This window comes from Porites lutea, chromosome 3 (assembly GCF_958299795.1).
Source record: "Porites lutea chromosome 3, jaPorLute2.1, whole genome shotgun sequence".
Lineage (NCBI taxonomy): Eukaryota > Metazoa > Cnidaria > Anthozoa > Scleractinia > Poritidae > Porites > Porites lutea.
The window spans coordinates 49,185,449-49,201,052 of record NC_133203.1 but is presented as its reverse complement, the minus strand read 5'-3'; the positions used below and the strand labels follow the sequence as shown (position 1 = coordinate 49,201,052).

Below are 15,604 nucleotides of genomic sequence, written 5' to 3'. Positions count from 1 at the left end.
CCTGAGTTGTAAAGAAACAATATCAATCACGTGCGCCATTAAGTTGCCTGACTTTAATCTTGTGCAGTATTAAACAATCAACAATCAATATACAACTCAATATTCTTAGTGAGCAAGCAAGAAATTTTACATAAGGTTGCCCAGTTTTTGGCATTATTGTGGTATTCACTGTGTTCTTAAGTCTCAAAGCCTTTTAAAACAGCATATTACTGCTTAACAGGTTTGTGTGTACATGGCCTTTTTGCTATGGGGTATACATTTACAGTTGCAATGGGTGTCTTTGAGGTTTAAAGTAGCTGGTCTCTTTATAGGGAAAGTAGCGGGTCACATACTCCACTAATCCTCCTATATTTGGAATATTTGATTCGTTTTCAAACTAATGAGCTGTCCGCTGATTTAACTCCAGTGGCTCATGGCTAGTAATGACAGCCGTGAGTTGTAAGGAAACAATACCAATCACGTGCACTATTAAGTTGCCTGGCTTTAATCTTCTGCAGTATTAAACAATCAACAAACAATGTAGGACTCAATATTCTTAGTGAGCAAGCAAGAAATTGTACATAAGGTTGCCCAGTTTTTGGCATTATTGTGGTATTCACTGTGTTCTTAAGTCTCAAAGCCTTTTAAAACAGCATATTACTGCTTAACAGGATTGTGTGTACGTGGCCTTTGTTATGGGGTATACATTTACAGTTGCAATGGGCGTCATTGAGGTTTAAAGTAGCTGGTCTCTTAGTGAAAGTAGCAGGTCATTTACTCCACAAATCGTCCAATATTATTTTGTTATATTTGATTCACTTTCAAACTAATAAGCTGTCGGCTGATTTTGCTGTGGTGGCTCGTGGCTAGTAATGACAGCCCTGAGTTGTAAAGAAACAATACCAATCACGTGCACCATTAAGTTGCCTGGCTTTAATCTTGTGCAGTATTAAACAATCAACAATTAATATAGGACTCAATATTCTTAGTGAGCAGCAAGAAATTGTACATAAGGTTGCCCAGTTTTTGGCATTATTGTGGTATTCACTGTGTTCTTAAGTCTCAAAGCCTTTTAAAACAGCATATTACTGCTTATGATGAGTCAAAATCACCAGTCAGACAGTCAACCTCTATCTCATAATATTTTGTTACAAACTAGTATCATGGTATTAAATATTGTGCTAAGTTTTGTATACATCATTATAGAAACAATAATATTAGTTCTTTTAGTAATCAACTGGGCACTTTTTGTGTTGTTCACTTCTTAATGACTACACTACATAGACTTGTCTTGCAACATGGTTGACAACATTTTCCTATTTAAAAATAAATTTTTTCCTGAGAATTGTCCACTTTGTTTTAATCATAGACACTTATTAACAAAGAAAATCTCACTGATATGAATAGATCAACTGTTGTATAAAATAAGTATTGACCATTAATCATTATTTTGTAAGTTTCATTGTTGTTGCTGTTGTTGTTGTTGTCATCGCCTTGGAAGATTCCCTACGAGTGCATACTAAAATGCAGAGGTGCAATATTGCCGTGATTTTGGCAACAACAAACCTCATTGATATACTCTACTTAAAGGATCAAAGGTACACAACAATAATTGATCCATTTTAGCCTGCATAGCAGGCCACAGGTCAGGATGCTAAAAGAAAATCTGTTTTACAGATTGCTTGTACTAATAACCCAAAAGTCATTTTCACTAGCTCGAAAAACATTTTTGTCAAGCAGGATATATAATTATTTAATATTATTTAGTAATTAAGTGCACCATAAATGAATTACTTGCTTAAGTAATTGGCTACAGTTTAAACTATGATAATTTAACAAAAGCATCAGGAACCTAGAAGCCTTACTTAAAATGTATTTTGAATTTCTTGTGTTTACCTGAAGATTGTGGAGATCACACTTCTTGAAATGTAGTGTTATACTGTCTTGTTTTGATATTTATTTTTACACATTTCACTTTGTCAGATGAGCTTGAAAAACGGCTTTCAGTCCACATGAATTTATGAGGAATTTTACTGTTTTTCTGAAAGTACTTGTGTAATTTAATTTCCCTAGTCACTTGGGCAAATTAAGAACAGAATTCACTAACCCAATGGCAAAATCCACTAGCGCTGGGTTATTGGATATTACTTCTTTGTGCACTGCTGAGGTCCAGAGAAGAAGAAAGATCAAGAGATGTGAAACAGCACATCAAACATGTTTAAAAAACTACCTTAAAACACTGATTACAGTCAGTCTGGTTAGCTCAATGGGATAAGCGCCAGTCGGCTGAGTGGGAGGCCGTAGGTTCAAATCCCGCCCCGACCAACACTCAGGGTCTTTAAATAACTGAGGAGAAAGTGCTGCCTTTGTAATAACATCTGCAAATGGTTTGACTTTCTAGTCTTCTCAGATAAGGACAATAAACCATAGGCCCCGTCTCACAAGCCCTCGCACACGTAATAAAAATCTGTGGGACGTTAAAGAACCCACACACTCTTCGTAAAGAGTAGGGCACATAGTGCCCGGTGTAGTGGTCTATCTCACTTTCACACTCGTGTATGGGGGCATCATTACTCATTCCTTCATTACTTGTAAACTGCACCTTAAGCAGTCTGGCAAAGTCCCCCAACCAGTGTTGTAAATTATCCCATAAAAGCCCTGAGGGGAGTGGATAATATGATATTTACATTTACACATTTACATTCAACTATAACCTTAGGTACTTGAATAAATACCACACCTGACATCAGAGATGTTAACAATAACCAGCACACTTCTTAAAGCCATGACCCACCCCCGCACTCACTAACAATAACATCCTTAGGGTTATCACTTTTAAAGGGCTATGATACTCTGCAGACGCTTCAAAAACAAAGCTGCCAAGATAATGCTTGATAATTTTGCCATCTGCAATCCTCTGCGTCCGAAGCTCTTGATTCTCTTTGTTTGAATGGTTTTATTGATTTTAATTTTGTTAGAAATAACTCAATTCACAATTACAACACATGTTCCAGAGACGATTTTCACCTACCCCACGTAAGAACAAACTGGGACAAACAACGTTTTATGTATCAGAGTATCATAGACTGGAACTGTTTAAAGTCGGGATATCCATGACACCTCTATATTTTCTTATTTAAATCTAAGCTCAAACATGCATTTTAAAAGTTTTTAATAAGTTTTTAAATAGTTCTTAATTTTTCTTGTACTGTTTCTGTTTTAATCTAGTTTTTAATTTTTATTATGTGTAGTTTTTAAATTTATTAACTGAAGGGCACCTTTTGGTGACGTGGGCTCCCTGCTAAAATATTGTCATTATTATTATTATTACAATTAAAAATTCAACTTCACAGTGACTGAGTATCTTAATTTATTTCCTTTGTGTCACTTTCACACCTTGCTATCAATTTGAAATTAAATATGTCAAAAGCAGCTTATCCAGGCTTATGGTAAAATAATGACACTAAATTGTGACACCGGGAGGAGTGATTTAAACTTGGGTAAAACATCTGTTAGGACCAGAATCAACACTGTTGTGAAATTTGAGCTGTAAAATTTAATGTACAATTCTGGTGGTCGACTTCCTTTAAAGTACAGAAAACAAAACACGAAAATGATACTGGGTTACAATATACTGTGACGTATTCACTCAAACTGGCAAAGTTTAGGGCAAAAATTTAAAATTAATTTGACATTTTCCACTGAGTTTTGGAGTTTACGGCTGATTTAATACCAAATCGAGATGTCATCAGCCCGAAAAATCTGTCCACACCGTCCTAAACATTTCTTTCCACAGACAAGACATGGAAAAAGTACAATATTGCCACGAACCACACAGTCTATTTAACTTCGATTCCCTTTCAGTATTAAAGCCGATATTTACTAAAAGTAGCCCACTTTGCCAGGCGACATCGGGACCGCACGCTCTAAAGTGTGCTGCGGTTTGTACTATTCGGAAATTCTGGGCGGACCCCGGACCCGTTTTGTACACATGACAGAAAATCGCGTACTTTCACTTTAAAATTATATATCCTCCCGCTGGCAATTTACTTTCGAGTTTCTATTTTTTACGTTTTCCTCCGGACTGATCAATTAAACATAAAACTAATAGCGACGAGCCTTATATATTCAGTGGAATGAGAGAAACGGTATTCACGGAGAGAACGTAAACAAAGAATTATTTGGAACCAAAACTTGAATAAGCTACCAACGATACGCTGATCCCACGTTTCACAGGAAGGACACAAACAGAACTACACAGCACACATCATTTTATTTTAAAAAACAGAACCCTACCTCGCTATATTAACAATATATTAAATTCCAACAACGTGGCTAGGAAACATTTGATATATCAGGCTAACAGCGATTCTTTAGTAAGTGCACCCTGCACTTTCTACCACTCAGCGACCGACTCGTACTTTAAATCGATGGTGGTGATTTAAAGGTGACTACTTAAATACTTTAGCATCGGCACAATTCAGACAGTGATCTTTCATTTCTTCGTTCTCTTTCAGCAAGCGCTCATTTTCTTTACGAAGCCTGTTCAGTTCAAGAAGCAATATATCTTCTTTCGTGATGGAGTTCGAAGTTTGAACGTCTCGTTTGTGATCGGAAATCAAGCGATCCCCGTTGACTACAGTAGCGTCCCCAGAAATTCTCGCACACACTTTGTTTAAAGCTTCTGACTCCTTTAGTTTCAACTCCATGTTTTCTACACGTTCCTCAAGCAGCATAAATTCACGTACAAGGTCGTTCTTACTCATTGAATGCAGATTTTCGACATGGACTTGTTCATATGTCTCAGTAAAGTCTTTCTCAAAAAACTGTTGTTCGTAAATTTCGTCCTCGGGAGATTCATTGTAATCGTCGTCGAAATCTGAATCGTCGTAGGAATTAGAAGGAACTCTGGTCCTTAGCTGCGTACTTTCCTCGCCGTCTGACTGCATATGAGCATGTGTACCCAAATCTGGCTCTGCTAAATCGTGTTCGGCCATGAGAAATTGAGTGGTGTTGTACGGAGCAGTAGGTCGTCCTTTCGCGTTTGTGTACTGTTCTCGCAATTTAAATGCCCTCTTAGTATCCCGCTCATCCCGTTGCTTTTTCTCTTCCCATGAAAGTTTTGCATATGGTACATATCTTTTCCTAGGCTTATTGTTTCGCTTCGAACCTCGCCGATGTTTCTTCCGAATGGGCAAAGGTTTCCAGTTAGCATCCGCTAATAAGGCTGTGACAACAGGTACAACGCTTTTGCCGTCTTTAGCGCGTTTTTCTTCTGTTACAGATTCTACATCAAGATCACCTGCCTCTCCTATACTCTGTCCGCTTGTTCGCTCGTCATCCCCTTCATTGCCATCTCCTTCAGTAATACTACGACAAGGTCCTCTGCTCTCGTCCGCCGCCGCGGCGGACGACGCAGTTGAACAAGAATCAAGTTCCGCCATACGAGTTTTAAACGACGTGTTTCTTTTCTGTTCAAAGCTAATCCGCAAAGGGTCGTGAATAAATTCAGCTAATAAACGGTGTGGAACACCTACACGGTATAAAATAGTTCCAATTCGTGCACACAAATTGCTCTCCACAACAATCGTGAGACTCCCGTTCCACTGACTGAACTGATCGAAGCAGTCGTGTTATTTTCTCCACGATTTGTTGTCATTCATAGAACACGTGACCTCAAATAATTATTTCTCATTGGACAACAGCTCGTGGCAAACAATAGGCCACGTGAGTCACGTGAATGATATTGTCATAAGAAGAAGTCAGGAAAGGACTGGGGAGAGATCTAAAAAAACTTTTTTGGGATTTTCTGTTTACAGTACATGCATCGATTAACCAACCCAACGGTGTACGTCTATAAAATAAATAAAGGCTATGTTTGAAAATTGTTTATCGTCCGGATTTTTCTATTTCTGACTTTTTTATTTCTTCTAAATTAATGAATGCTGTCAGATCTATAATTGCGGGAACCCCTGAACAGGAAGATAAGAATTGTTATTAATAAATGCAATGCGGCTTATTTTACAGTGTGATGTGTTATCGTTGAATTTTTCTTTATTTTAGGGCATAGTAATATATGATAATAAGTTTGAAACAAAGGAAAATATATTTTTAACCAAGGATAAAATGGAAAAAAACCTAGGTTTATAGAACGATACATCATTCCATAGCAAAATCTCAACAGATAGAGCAAAGTTAAACGTCACTAGAGCTATATATATATTGTTAGTAAACTCCAGCTAGTGGTCTATTATCAATGCTGCGTTCTGATTGGTTGAGCAACGACTAGGCTATATGTTCGTACTCGAACCAAACAATTTTCCGTTTTTTATCAAGGACCTAAATTTTACAACACCTTAAACACCAACATCATCAACGCTTCCTCACCTTTCTCCTTTAAAAGAGCACTTAAGGCATTTATTTGTAATAATTATTAGTATACTCCAACAAAAATTTTGGGAAAAAGCCTTTTAATATTCAACATTTGTAAACTTCCGTAATATTGATTAGTTTAATTTTTCACCTCATATTATGTTGTATCCGTCGCCGTAATTTTTATACTATCTTCGAAAAATTGTAATTGAGGAGGCCTAATTAACATGAGCTCTATAGTTTCTTTTAGGCCTCCTCGCCATCTCTTCCTACATTTTTTTTTTTGGCATCTTTTTGTAATTATCGTAATCGTGTGGCAAATAAATAAAATACCTAAATGTTATAGCCCACTAGCAGCGAAAAGCGCCGGCTTTTTGGCGGCAAAAAAGGATTAAAGTCTAGCTTTAACTAGCTAAAGTTGTTTTGTCTCGATATTCTTCTTTACAAACTAGTTGGATTTTACTAAAACAATTATTCCTCTCGCTCTCACGGCCTCCGAGTCAATAGCTGACTCAGAGTCCATTCGCCACTGGCGACATTATAAAGTAAAGCAGCCTGTTTAAAAACCTCTCTAACCGTCTCTTTTGATTTGTTTCCTCTTTTGTGCATAACGAGTAGCAGTTTGCTCGAGTTGTCAAAATTGACCACGATTCTACTTCTACAATACAAATGCAGTGGATAAGTGACTGTAGCACAGTAAGAAACCTCTAATGGCGATCCACAATTCAGCTGACAATTGAGCTTATCCTTCACAAAACCACTACAGCTAATATGGTATCCTCTACGTCTGACATACACCGTATTTCCTCGAATAGTGGCCGGGGGCGATTATTAATTTTTTCGCGCCAAAAGAGGACGATTATTCGAGGGAAGCAATTATCTCGAACTCTCAAAAGAAGAAAAAAAGTTCGCGTTAGCGGGGAATTCGAGTTATCGGGGTAAATTTCAGTGAAATTTGGATCAAGGGAAAGGAAATTTATTTCGCGTTAGCGGGGAATTCGAGTAATCCGAGTTCGAGTTATCGAGGTTCTACTCTATTTTAAATTTTTCCGCCAAAGCGAGGCGATTATTCGAGGAAGGTGATTAATCAAGGCTGGGCGCTTATTTGAATAAATGCTTATATCGTCTCCTCACGCTTTGAAACATCCAAAGCCAGAGAAAAGCGCCCTGGGAACAACGTTGGAGTATTTTACAGAAACCTTGCTTTGTTACATCTTCGCGTTTTGTTATTACCATTTATTATTTTGTTGCATAATAAACATACTACACTTGCTTAAATGGTAAAAAATGTAACAAGCGCCCAGCCTCGAATAAGCGCCCACTATCAAGGTCCAAAAATTTAATAAGCGCCCGGGCGATTAATCGAATAAATACGGTATTTATCTTAACCTTTAGCAAAGTCAACATTTTTTGAAGATCAACAGAAACATGAGATTGTCTTAATTGTGGCATATTACAAGATAAACATTAACTGAAGTTATTTCACTTTCTTGATCATCATAGTCATAAATGATTTTTATAAAACGTGTATATTTGTTACTAATAACAAAATACTGCTTTGGTCTTCCGCAGTATATAGGCAAACATTTGTTTACATTTTATGCCTCATTAGCATATTAAAAACCTCGTCATTTTCAATTTCAAGCTACGAGGAGAATATCAACTCTTAAATAGTAAAATAACGTTTTTTTTTTTTCAATAAATGAATAGAATGGCTCGATAAGGCCTTTTTTGCCAACCGGTGATTTTTGCTAACACAAAGGCGCTAAAAAAAAAATAAAAAATAAAAAATACAGAATACTACATTTTATACCCAGCTTTTTCAACCTTCTAAGACAAACTTACGGACTTATCGTGAATTAAACCCCCCGCACAGCCGAGAATTTGCATGCAAACGAACCGATGCCCAAACAGTATGGCACAAGAAAGAGTGGGTGGGTAAATCAGTTTTAACAACAAAAGTTTTGTTATTGTGAATAAGTAATAAAATTCACTGATGATGCAATCAAATACTTCCTTTGAGGTACACATTTTTAAAATAGCAACTCAGGGAATTCCCCGCATTCCCGCAATAAACATTACCACACGTTGAAAGCAAAATTTTACTGTTCGATATCTTTGAGATTTGTCTTCTGAAACAGTCTGTTGACTCAGTTTCAAAACCGTTCGTGTCAGTTCAATAAAAATAATCATAATCATAATCATAATCATAATCATAATAATAGTAGTAATAATAATAGTAACTAATAATAATATGCCCTCCATTGTTAAAGTTTTCAGAGGGCACAAGAAACCCCGAATATTGAATAAAGTGAGATGAATATTTTTATTTGTTAAGTTTTAATTTTTCATATTTATTCAGAAAAAACTAAGAGAAAACAATCTAAACTAAGAGTCTTAATTGCGCACGTGAAAAAAAAAAATCATTATTCTTTGAAAACATACAAATACAAATTACAAATAAGATGCAATTAGATTTCTTTACCGCTATTTTATCACATTTGTAAATCACAAATGATTCTACAAGTAAACATTGATGTGATGATAACACAACATGAAGTACCATTTTTAGTCTGTTTTTAATTTGAATCTACAAACCCTCGCGGAGGTACAGAGACATAAAAAACTACTGCACATACTTTGTTCACAATAATTGGGACATTTATTTTTTGAAAAGGCAATAATCATTGAGATATCACAATTCTTACCCTCCCACTCCACCCATATAAGCACCTATAGCCAAATACTACTCTCCGAAGACTATAAAAAGTTGTAATAAGCAAATCAATAAAGGAAATAAAATTGTCACTATTAGGACAATAACTTTACAATATTTAAATACATCTCTGATAAAAAGTAGACATGTCTCAAGGTTACAAGTCATAGACATAGGAATTCTCTCGAAATTGTACATTAAAAAAGAAATAAAAAAGAGGCTGCAAGATGACCTCATTTAAGATTAACTCTTAATCATTCCGAAACTTGAGTTTCTTGGTGTTCTGTTCAACAGGAAAATCTCATACTGACAATAACTTACCGAAGCAATATTTTCTTAACATTCTGTACAAAGATAATTACATCGAAGGAGCTTTAACTTTAAGAATCACTTGTCTTTGTTTCGAGAACGCAGACCATTTTTGTGCACCACAAAGTTTCGAATAACGCTTCACAGATCTGGGTCATACCTCTTATAAACGACCGGCTAACTTGTGCTCGGAGCATCAAAATGGAAATGGAAAGTTCTGATATGCTTCCTTTTTTAACTACCTTGTACCAAGGATTTCCCTTCTAAGGATACAAAGAAGAGCGGCGGTGAACGAGTTTGACGAACTTATAGTACAAGGAGAAAACCTTTTGAAATCGTGTAAAGCAAATCCTTGAATAAGGTTCCACAAATGTTACTGAAGATCATCCGCTCTTCAAAATAATTTGACAAAGGTCGTCAATTAAAAAACACATTCTGACTGAGTTTTTTGAAGGCATCATTGTTAAAAATATCTGAAAAACACTGTTTTCCATCCTGAACTTGGAGAAGACTCCATTTTTACAAAATTCAAACCTTGATGGTTTTTAAGTCCGTGAAAGACTTCTTAAGGCTAAATTTTTAATTAAAGGAAAGGGGGTTGAAAATTTAGCCCAAAAGTCTGGAAAATTTGCATTTGAAAAGATAACCGATGAGAAATGGTATACAGTACTTAGTTTGAAGAAAGCGTAAAACAAAGCCTTAGAATTTCAAAAACGGATAACTTAAAGGAAGACATCCCTAAAAGCAAATAATTTAGATCCCTAACTTTTGCCTAGAGATTTCAATTAGGCCGGAACACTGAGCTCAAGGCGATCCTTCCCATTTTGCAGGGAGTTCTGTCACAATACCACTTGCCCACAGCTTGAACGGACGGCACATCTTCAGAGTTGCAGCACTAAAACTCTGTATCGTTAGTGATTCATGGTAACTGTGTGACTTCATCGTAGAAACGAACCTTATGACGTCCTCTTACTGGTAATTTCGGTTCCTTTGAAAATATAATAGAAAAAAAATGCATCAATAAATAGCATGCGTGATTCATTCATGCCACTTTCATTTCAAAGTAGTCTGCTACACAGCCGTTTTTAGTGTCATCACGTCACGCTCCTCCCCACTAACAGTTTTAGAGGAGAGGAGCGTTGCGTGACGACACTAAAAACGGCTGTGTAGCAGACTAAGTACAAAGTAGAGAAGGTGAAATATGTAAGGATACAAATAGAGCAAAAAGACAGTTAGGATCGACCTGTTTAGCTTGTACGTTTTGTTTTCCAAATGTAGGTCATGTGATAGTTAGGATAGACCTATTTAGCTAATTAACAAACATTCCACGAGTGCGCGTTGGATATGAGTTGGCCATGATCATCTCATATCCAACAAGAGCGAGTGGAATAATTGTTTTATTAAAAACACCCACAAAATATCGAGAATTCTTCCCGACTTTACCAGAGCTCTAGGATTGCATTATCTAATGATTCACTTTGGATAGTAATAACACTAGACAGAGAACTAATAACACTAATAACACTAGACAGAGAACTGTTTCATACAAAATTCGTATTATAGAAAGGAGAAGTGTGACGTCACGTTACGATGGTAGCAAAATTTCTGGATTTTTAGTCAACAATCTTTCTTGACAGAGAAGGTCATTTGCACTGTCAAACAATGAAAGAAGAGTTCAGTTTATGGCTACCATACTTGCAGGACTACCGTTTTTGAGATCCAGATATTTAAGCTTGCTACCATGGCAACATGACGTAACGACATCTCCTCTCTGTTCTCGTATACGCATAATTTATGAAAAGACAAAGGGGCAAATTCCCTGACACCTTCATTGTGAAAACAAAAGAGACAAGCTAAAGAGGTCGATTGAGAAATGCACACAGGCCTAAAAGAAGATTTTCTACCCTGTTAAAAGGTTTAGCAAATCAAAACATTTTTACTGTCTACACTCGTATGATACCATAGAAATGGCGTCGAAATATTCAGGTAGATCCACAGGCGAGATCAAGATTTCGCTGCGAAGTTTTGAACACTTGACGACACTTCTGTTAGAATGTAGTCAATAGAAAGTTGTTGACTATTTGTGCTTTCCACAACACTGAAAGTTCTAAGCGCCCATTTCCAACAAAGTTTCTTAGAAAAGCCAGCCTGCAGAACAGCCACTATCTGAACGAGTCTTCCAGGCGAGCGAAGACAAGCGCATGGCGGACGTATAACGCGAGACACGCGCGATTAAAGAAGGCCAGTTTCTCGCGCTCCACGCCCAAACATAACGCCTTTTCTGGAGGCTATGTTCCTATGGCTCCTGTTGAGTTATGAAAATAGAGAGTTCTAAAAGCTTCACGTAAACGGCAAACGGCAAACGTCAGATTCAAGTTGAGAATTTCTCAAAATAGAAAATGAGCAGCTCAAAACAATTATTATGGATAAGAAACTGCGTGAAACTACTCCAGCATTTATGTGTAGAAAATAATTATGAACAGTAAACGACGTACAGGTAAAGGGGAAACTTGGACACGTGGTACAAATTTGCGTTTGCCGTTTGACGTAAACGCGATGCTCAACCTGTCTAACACTAAACTAGTAAGTGATATAGCCCGGCTCTTTAACATAAGCCTCTTTGGGACTTTGTAATAAAGCCAGCTTGTCATAAACTGTACCTCTGTATGATGTTCTAAACCCCTTTGTGTAATGTAGTCTCTTTGTACTGATCTTATACTGTCAATAACTTCTTTGTCAACATCCTGTAAGAAAGAACAAACACACTAAGAAACAAATAGGAATTATCAGGAGACAATAACAACAAAAAGCAGCTTGTTGTTAGTGGTAATTGATCAAGGACTCACAAAATAATGACCAAAAACACTAGCGTAAATTAATCCATTGACTAGTATTTTATTTTCTGCTACAAATTTTGGAAATGGAAATGGAAAAGCTGCCTGTTTTATCTTCTTTCTGAAAACACTCGGCAACTACCAGTTCAAAGAACAATACAGACGAATTCTGCTTAACTGTCAAAGTTAACTACATATAAATGACTGTTTCACATAATCGTCCATATTTGCCATGGCACCTGGAGCACATATTAAGTATTTCTATGCATGATGCAGCGGTGTTTTATAGCTCGAAAGCTAAGCGCCTCTGACCACTGTATACTTCTACCAAAGCCATTAATATCTTTCTTTTCTTTTTTTTTCCTCTGTTATTTGTTATTTTACTTCTACGTTACTATATACAGTGTAAATATTGTATACAAGTGTGAATAAACTGAACTGAACTGAACTGAATGGTGGTATAGGCCATTCCCGAGTTCCAAAAACTCTCACTTTCAAAACGAGGCTAAGTGCGAAACCTTTCTTGTGATAATGAGTTTCATTTACACCAGAAGAAAAAAACTTTTCATACCAATGGTTTCGCACTTAGTAGAGGCTTGGGAAAACTTAACCTGGGCGTGAGAGACATATATAGGGATGATAGAGATACGGCATGATCTCAGGCTAGGGGAAACTCGGAAATGGCCTCAAAAATGCGAAGAAAAAAAAACAACAACAAACCTCTAAAGAGCTGAATGATGTTTCACTTTCACTCTTCATTTGTTGTTGAGCAGTTACTAATCTGAAGATTGAAAAATAAATCAGATCATCCCAATTATTCATTCAAAATACTTCTCCGTTTCTGTCTGGCTTAATCCAGGCTTGATTCAATTTTCTGTGTAATTCTAGGAGATATCCATACCCCACCACGGAGGGAATTGGAAATTCCGTGGGGTTGGGGGTCAGAGGCCCCGGAAATTCCAGAGGGTAGGGGGGGTTGGACGGTTAACTCACTATCCAGGGGTTAATTTCGTTTCATTTTCGACCTTACTTTGTAATTTGCTAATTAGCGTCCAGGTAGATCATTCTTTAAATTTTCATATCCAGCTAGAGCTGACCAAATTCAATGATTCGATGTTCTGCGTACACAAAAATGCCCCTCAAAGTATTGCAAGGACTTTTATTTATCGTGATTGTCAACACCACGGTTCTATACCAAGGCTATGTTCTGGAATGAATTCAGTAAAGGCCTGAAATGGTCTGCCACAATCAGCCTGGGAAATTTGAAAAACCACTTTAATCGTAGGATTGATGATTCTTCTTTCCTGCACATTCAGACTGCTAAAACAGTAACAACTTACTTTTGTAATGTAAACAGTGTCCCTGTGATATGCTTACATCTGCTAACTAAGTTCTCCAGTTTGTTTGGTTCTTCTTTCAGAAATCTGAAGAGAGATAGCAGATATACTGTTTTACCTCAGAGTTCTAAAAAAAATTAAGTGTCTTCTGATGTAAATTCTAAAGAAAGAAACATTAATTATGTGGATTTTTTGAGGTTGTTTTTTTTTTGAAGCTCCAATATCTGCAAACAAATTCTCCAGCCCGTTATCCATAAATTTCTTTAAAGAATTAGTTGAGAGAATTTGACAAAAGATCAAAGAATTTTCCCCCAGGTGGATCATTTAAATAGTTTTAATAACCTTTTCTCTTGATATTGTTTTAATATTGGCAGGAGAAAATTCATGTTGATCACATTATTTTATTTCAGTGAACACTCACTTGTCTCCCTGAACTATGATCTCCAATTCTGATGCCATGTTTGACTTCATTCTATCATGCAGTTCCGCAAACTCACCTGAAAAAGGCAATTAAAATAAGTTTAACTTGAGTATTTCAGGATATAAAAACTACAACCAAAATGGCCTGACAGGATACAACAGGGTTCGTACAGATTTTTGGATCCAAAATTCTAGACTTTTTCCAAACTTTTTTCCAAATCAATAATTTCTTTGTCCAGACCCAAGGTTATCAAATTAATAGGTAATCAACTGAAACCTTAAAAGCACAGGAACAAAGTTTTTTTCATGAAGTGCTGCAAACGTACGGGTGAGATGAAATAAGATTGGACCAAAGCAAAAAAAATCTTCACTTATAAAGCACTTGTTACAGCTTCAAAAAAAAACCCTCAAGACTTTTTTACCATTTTCCAAGACTTTACCGCTATTTTCTAGACTTTTTCCAGGTCTGGGCAAATTTCAAGACTCTGTACGAACCCTGCTACAATCAAAAGTGGCTTGGAAAATGTTGGCCTGCACACACTGTGCCAAAAGCAGACATCCATGATCTTGGCATGGTAGTAAACTAAAAGAGCAACATTCATTATCATTACATGGTTGCAAGGAAGCAAATTCTGTTTTCTAAGTGGCTAACCAAGGACTATGCAAGCTGGCAAGATATGCCCATCTTGTCCACTCGGAATTTTCCATTATTTTTGTTCCCATAAAAAAAAAAACATTCTTTTGGGCCGTATAATAAATCCCGTATAAAAAAGGTGTTTGGTCAAGATGGCTGAATATTGACCTTGTTCATTTTTTATGGACCAAAACTAAGAACTTAGGGCCAGACACCTTACCTTGAACACACATGGCCACCAATGCATAATAGCAACTTATCATCTAAGATGTTACCTTTTCAATCCCTTTAGAGTGTGTAATTTAGCTTATGGTACAGATGAATGGCAATAATGAAGTTTGAACTTACCCTTGAGATCAGACACTTGACGGCTTATGATTGACAGCTGGCTGTTAAGACTGTCAACCTCTGCAGGATTGGCAATACATCTTTTCTGTACAACATCCAGACGAACCATCTCTACTTCACTCTCCAGCTCACTGGAAATAAAAATTAGAAATTTAAGTTTATGAGCAGGCCCAGTGCCAGTGATACTGATGTCCAGGTGAAAAAGTGACAGGACATTTTGAATAATCTTAAAAATTAAAATATCTAACTCTTGCTGGTAATTCTTTTTAACTCATGATCAACTGATACTTTCGTAGGTATTGATACAAGTTTAAATGTCTTGCACAACTCATGGTAACACAAATGCAGCACAAATAAAATCTCCATCCTTATCATAGTTCGTTCTTTAATCGAGAAGCTTTTTATCTTGCATTCCATAGTTTTTCCTGCACGATAAGCAAAATCGCTGAGGATATTTTTGTTGGGCTATGTTGCTAAATAATATTATCTTACCCTGTATGTTTTTAAATTATATGTCAGCAACATATGTACATTGATGATATTCAACTTTTGCTTAGATCACAGTCTTAATTCAAGCATGTTGGCTGATACATAATTTTTCATTCACAAATTTTTAATAATAAATACACCTGTATGAAAATCAATCATGCAAATC

At 36.5% G+C, this 15,604-nt stretch overlaps 2 protein-coding genes across 6 annotated transcripts in view; both read right to left on the bottom strand.

Moving 5' to 3' along the window:
* Nucleotides 1-4,233: 4,233 nt before the first annotated feature.
* Nucleotides 4,234-5,605, bottom strand: LOC140931335 (protein HEXIM1-like). The gene has a single exon (XM_073381128.1). The coding sequence runs from the start codon at nt 5,421-5,423 to the stop codon at nt 4,431-4,433; it is 993 nt and encodes a 330-aa protein (XP_073237229.1). The 5' UTR covers nt 5,424-5,605; the 3' UTR covers nt 4,234-4,430.
* Nucleotides 5,606-8,911: 3,306 nt separating this feature from the next.
* Nucleotides 8,912-15,604, bottom strand: part of LOC140931334 (coiled-coil domain-containing protein AGAP005037-like) — a 37,890-nt gene continuing 31,197 nt past the window's right edge. For all 5 annotated transcript variants that reach the window (XM_073381122.1, XM_073381125.1, XM_073381123.1 and 2 more), the window contains 6 exons: nt 14,950-15,080; nt 13,969-14,044; nt 13,551-13,634; nt 12,931-12,991; nt 12,037-12,120; nt 8,912-10,364 (listed from right to left, as the gene is read on the bottom strand). In XM_073381122.1, coding sequence (XP_073237223.1) covers nt 10,296-10,364; nt 12,037-12,120; nt 12,931-12,991; nt 13,551-13,634; nt 13,969-14,044; nt 14,950-15,080 — 505 coding nt within the window. In that variant the 3' untranslated portion in view covers nt 8,912-10,295. The remainder of the gene's footprint in view (nt 10,365-12,036; nt 12,121-12,930; nt 12,992-13,550; nt 13,635-13,968; nt 14,045-14,949; nt 15,081-15,604) is intronic.

Excerpts from the sequence above, each read along its gene's own strand:
- LOC140931335 (XM_073381128.1), bottom strand. The coding sequence starts at position 5,423 with ATGGCGGAACTTGATTCTTGTTCAACTGCGTCGTCCGCCGCGGCGGCG.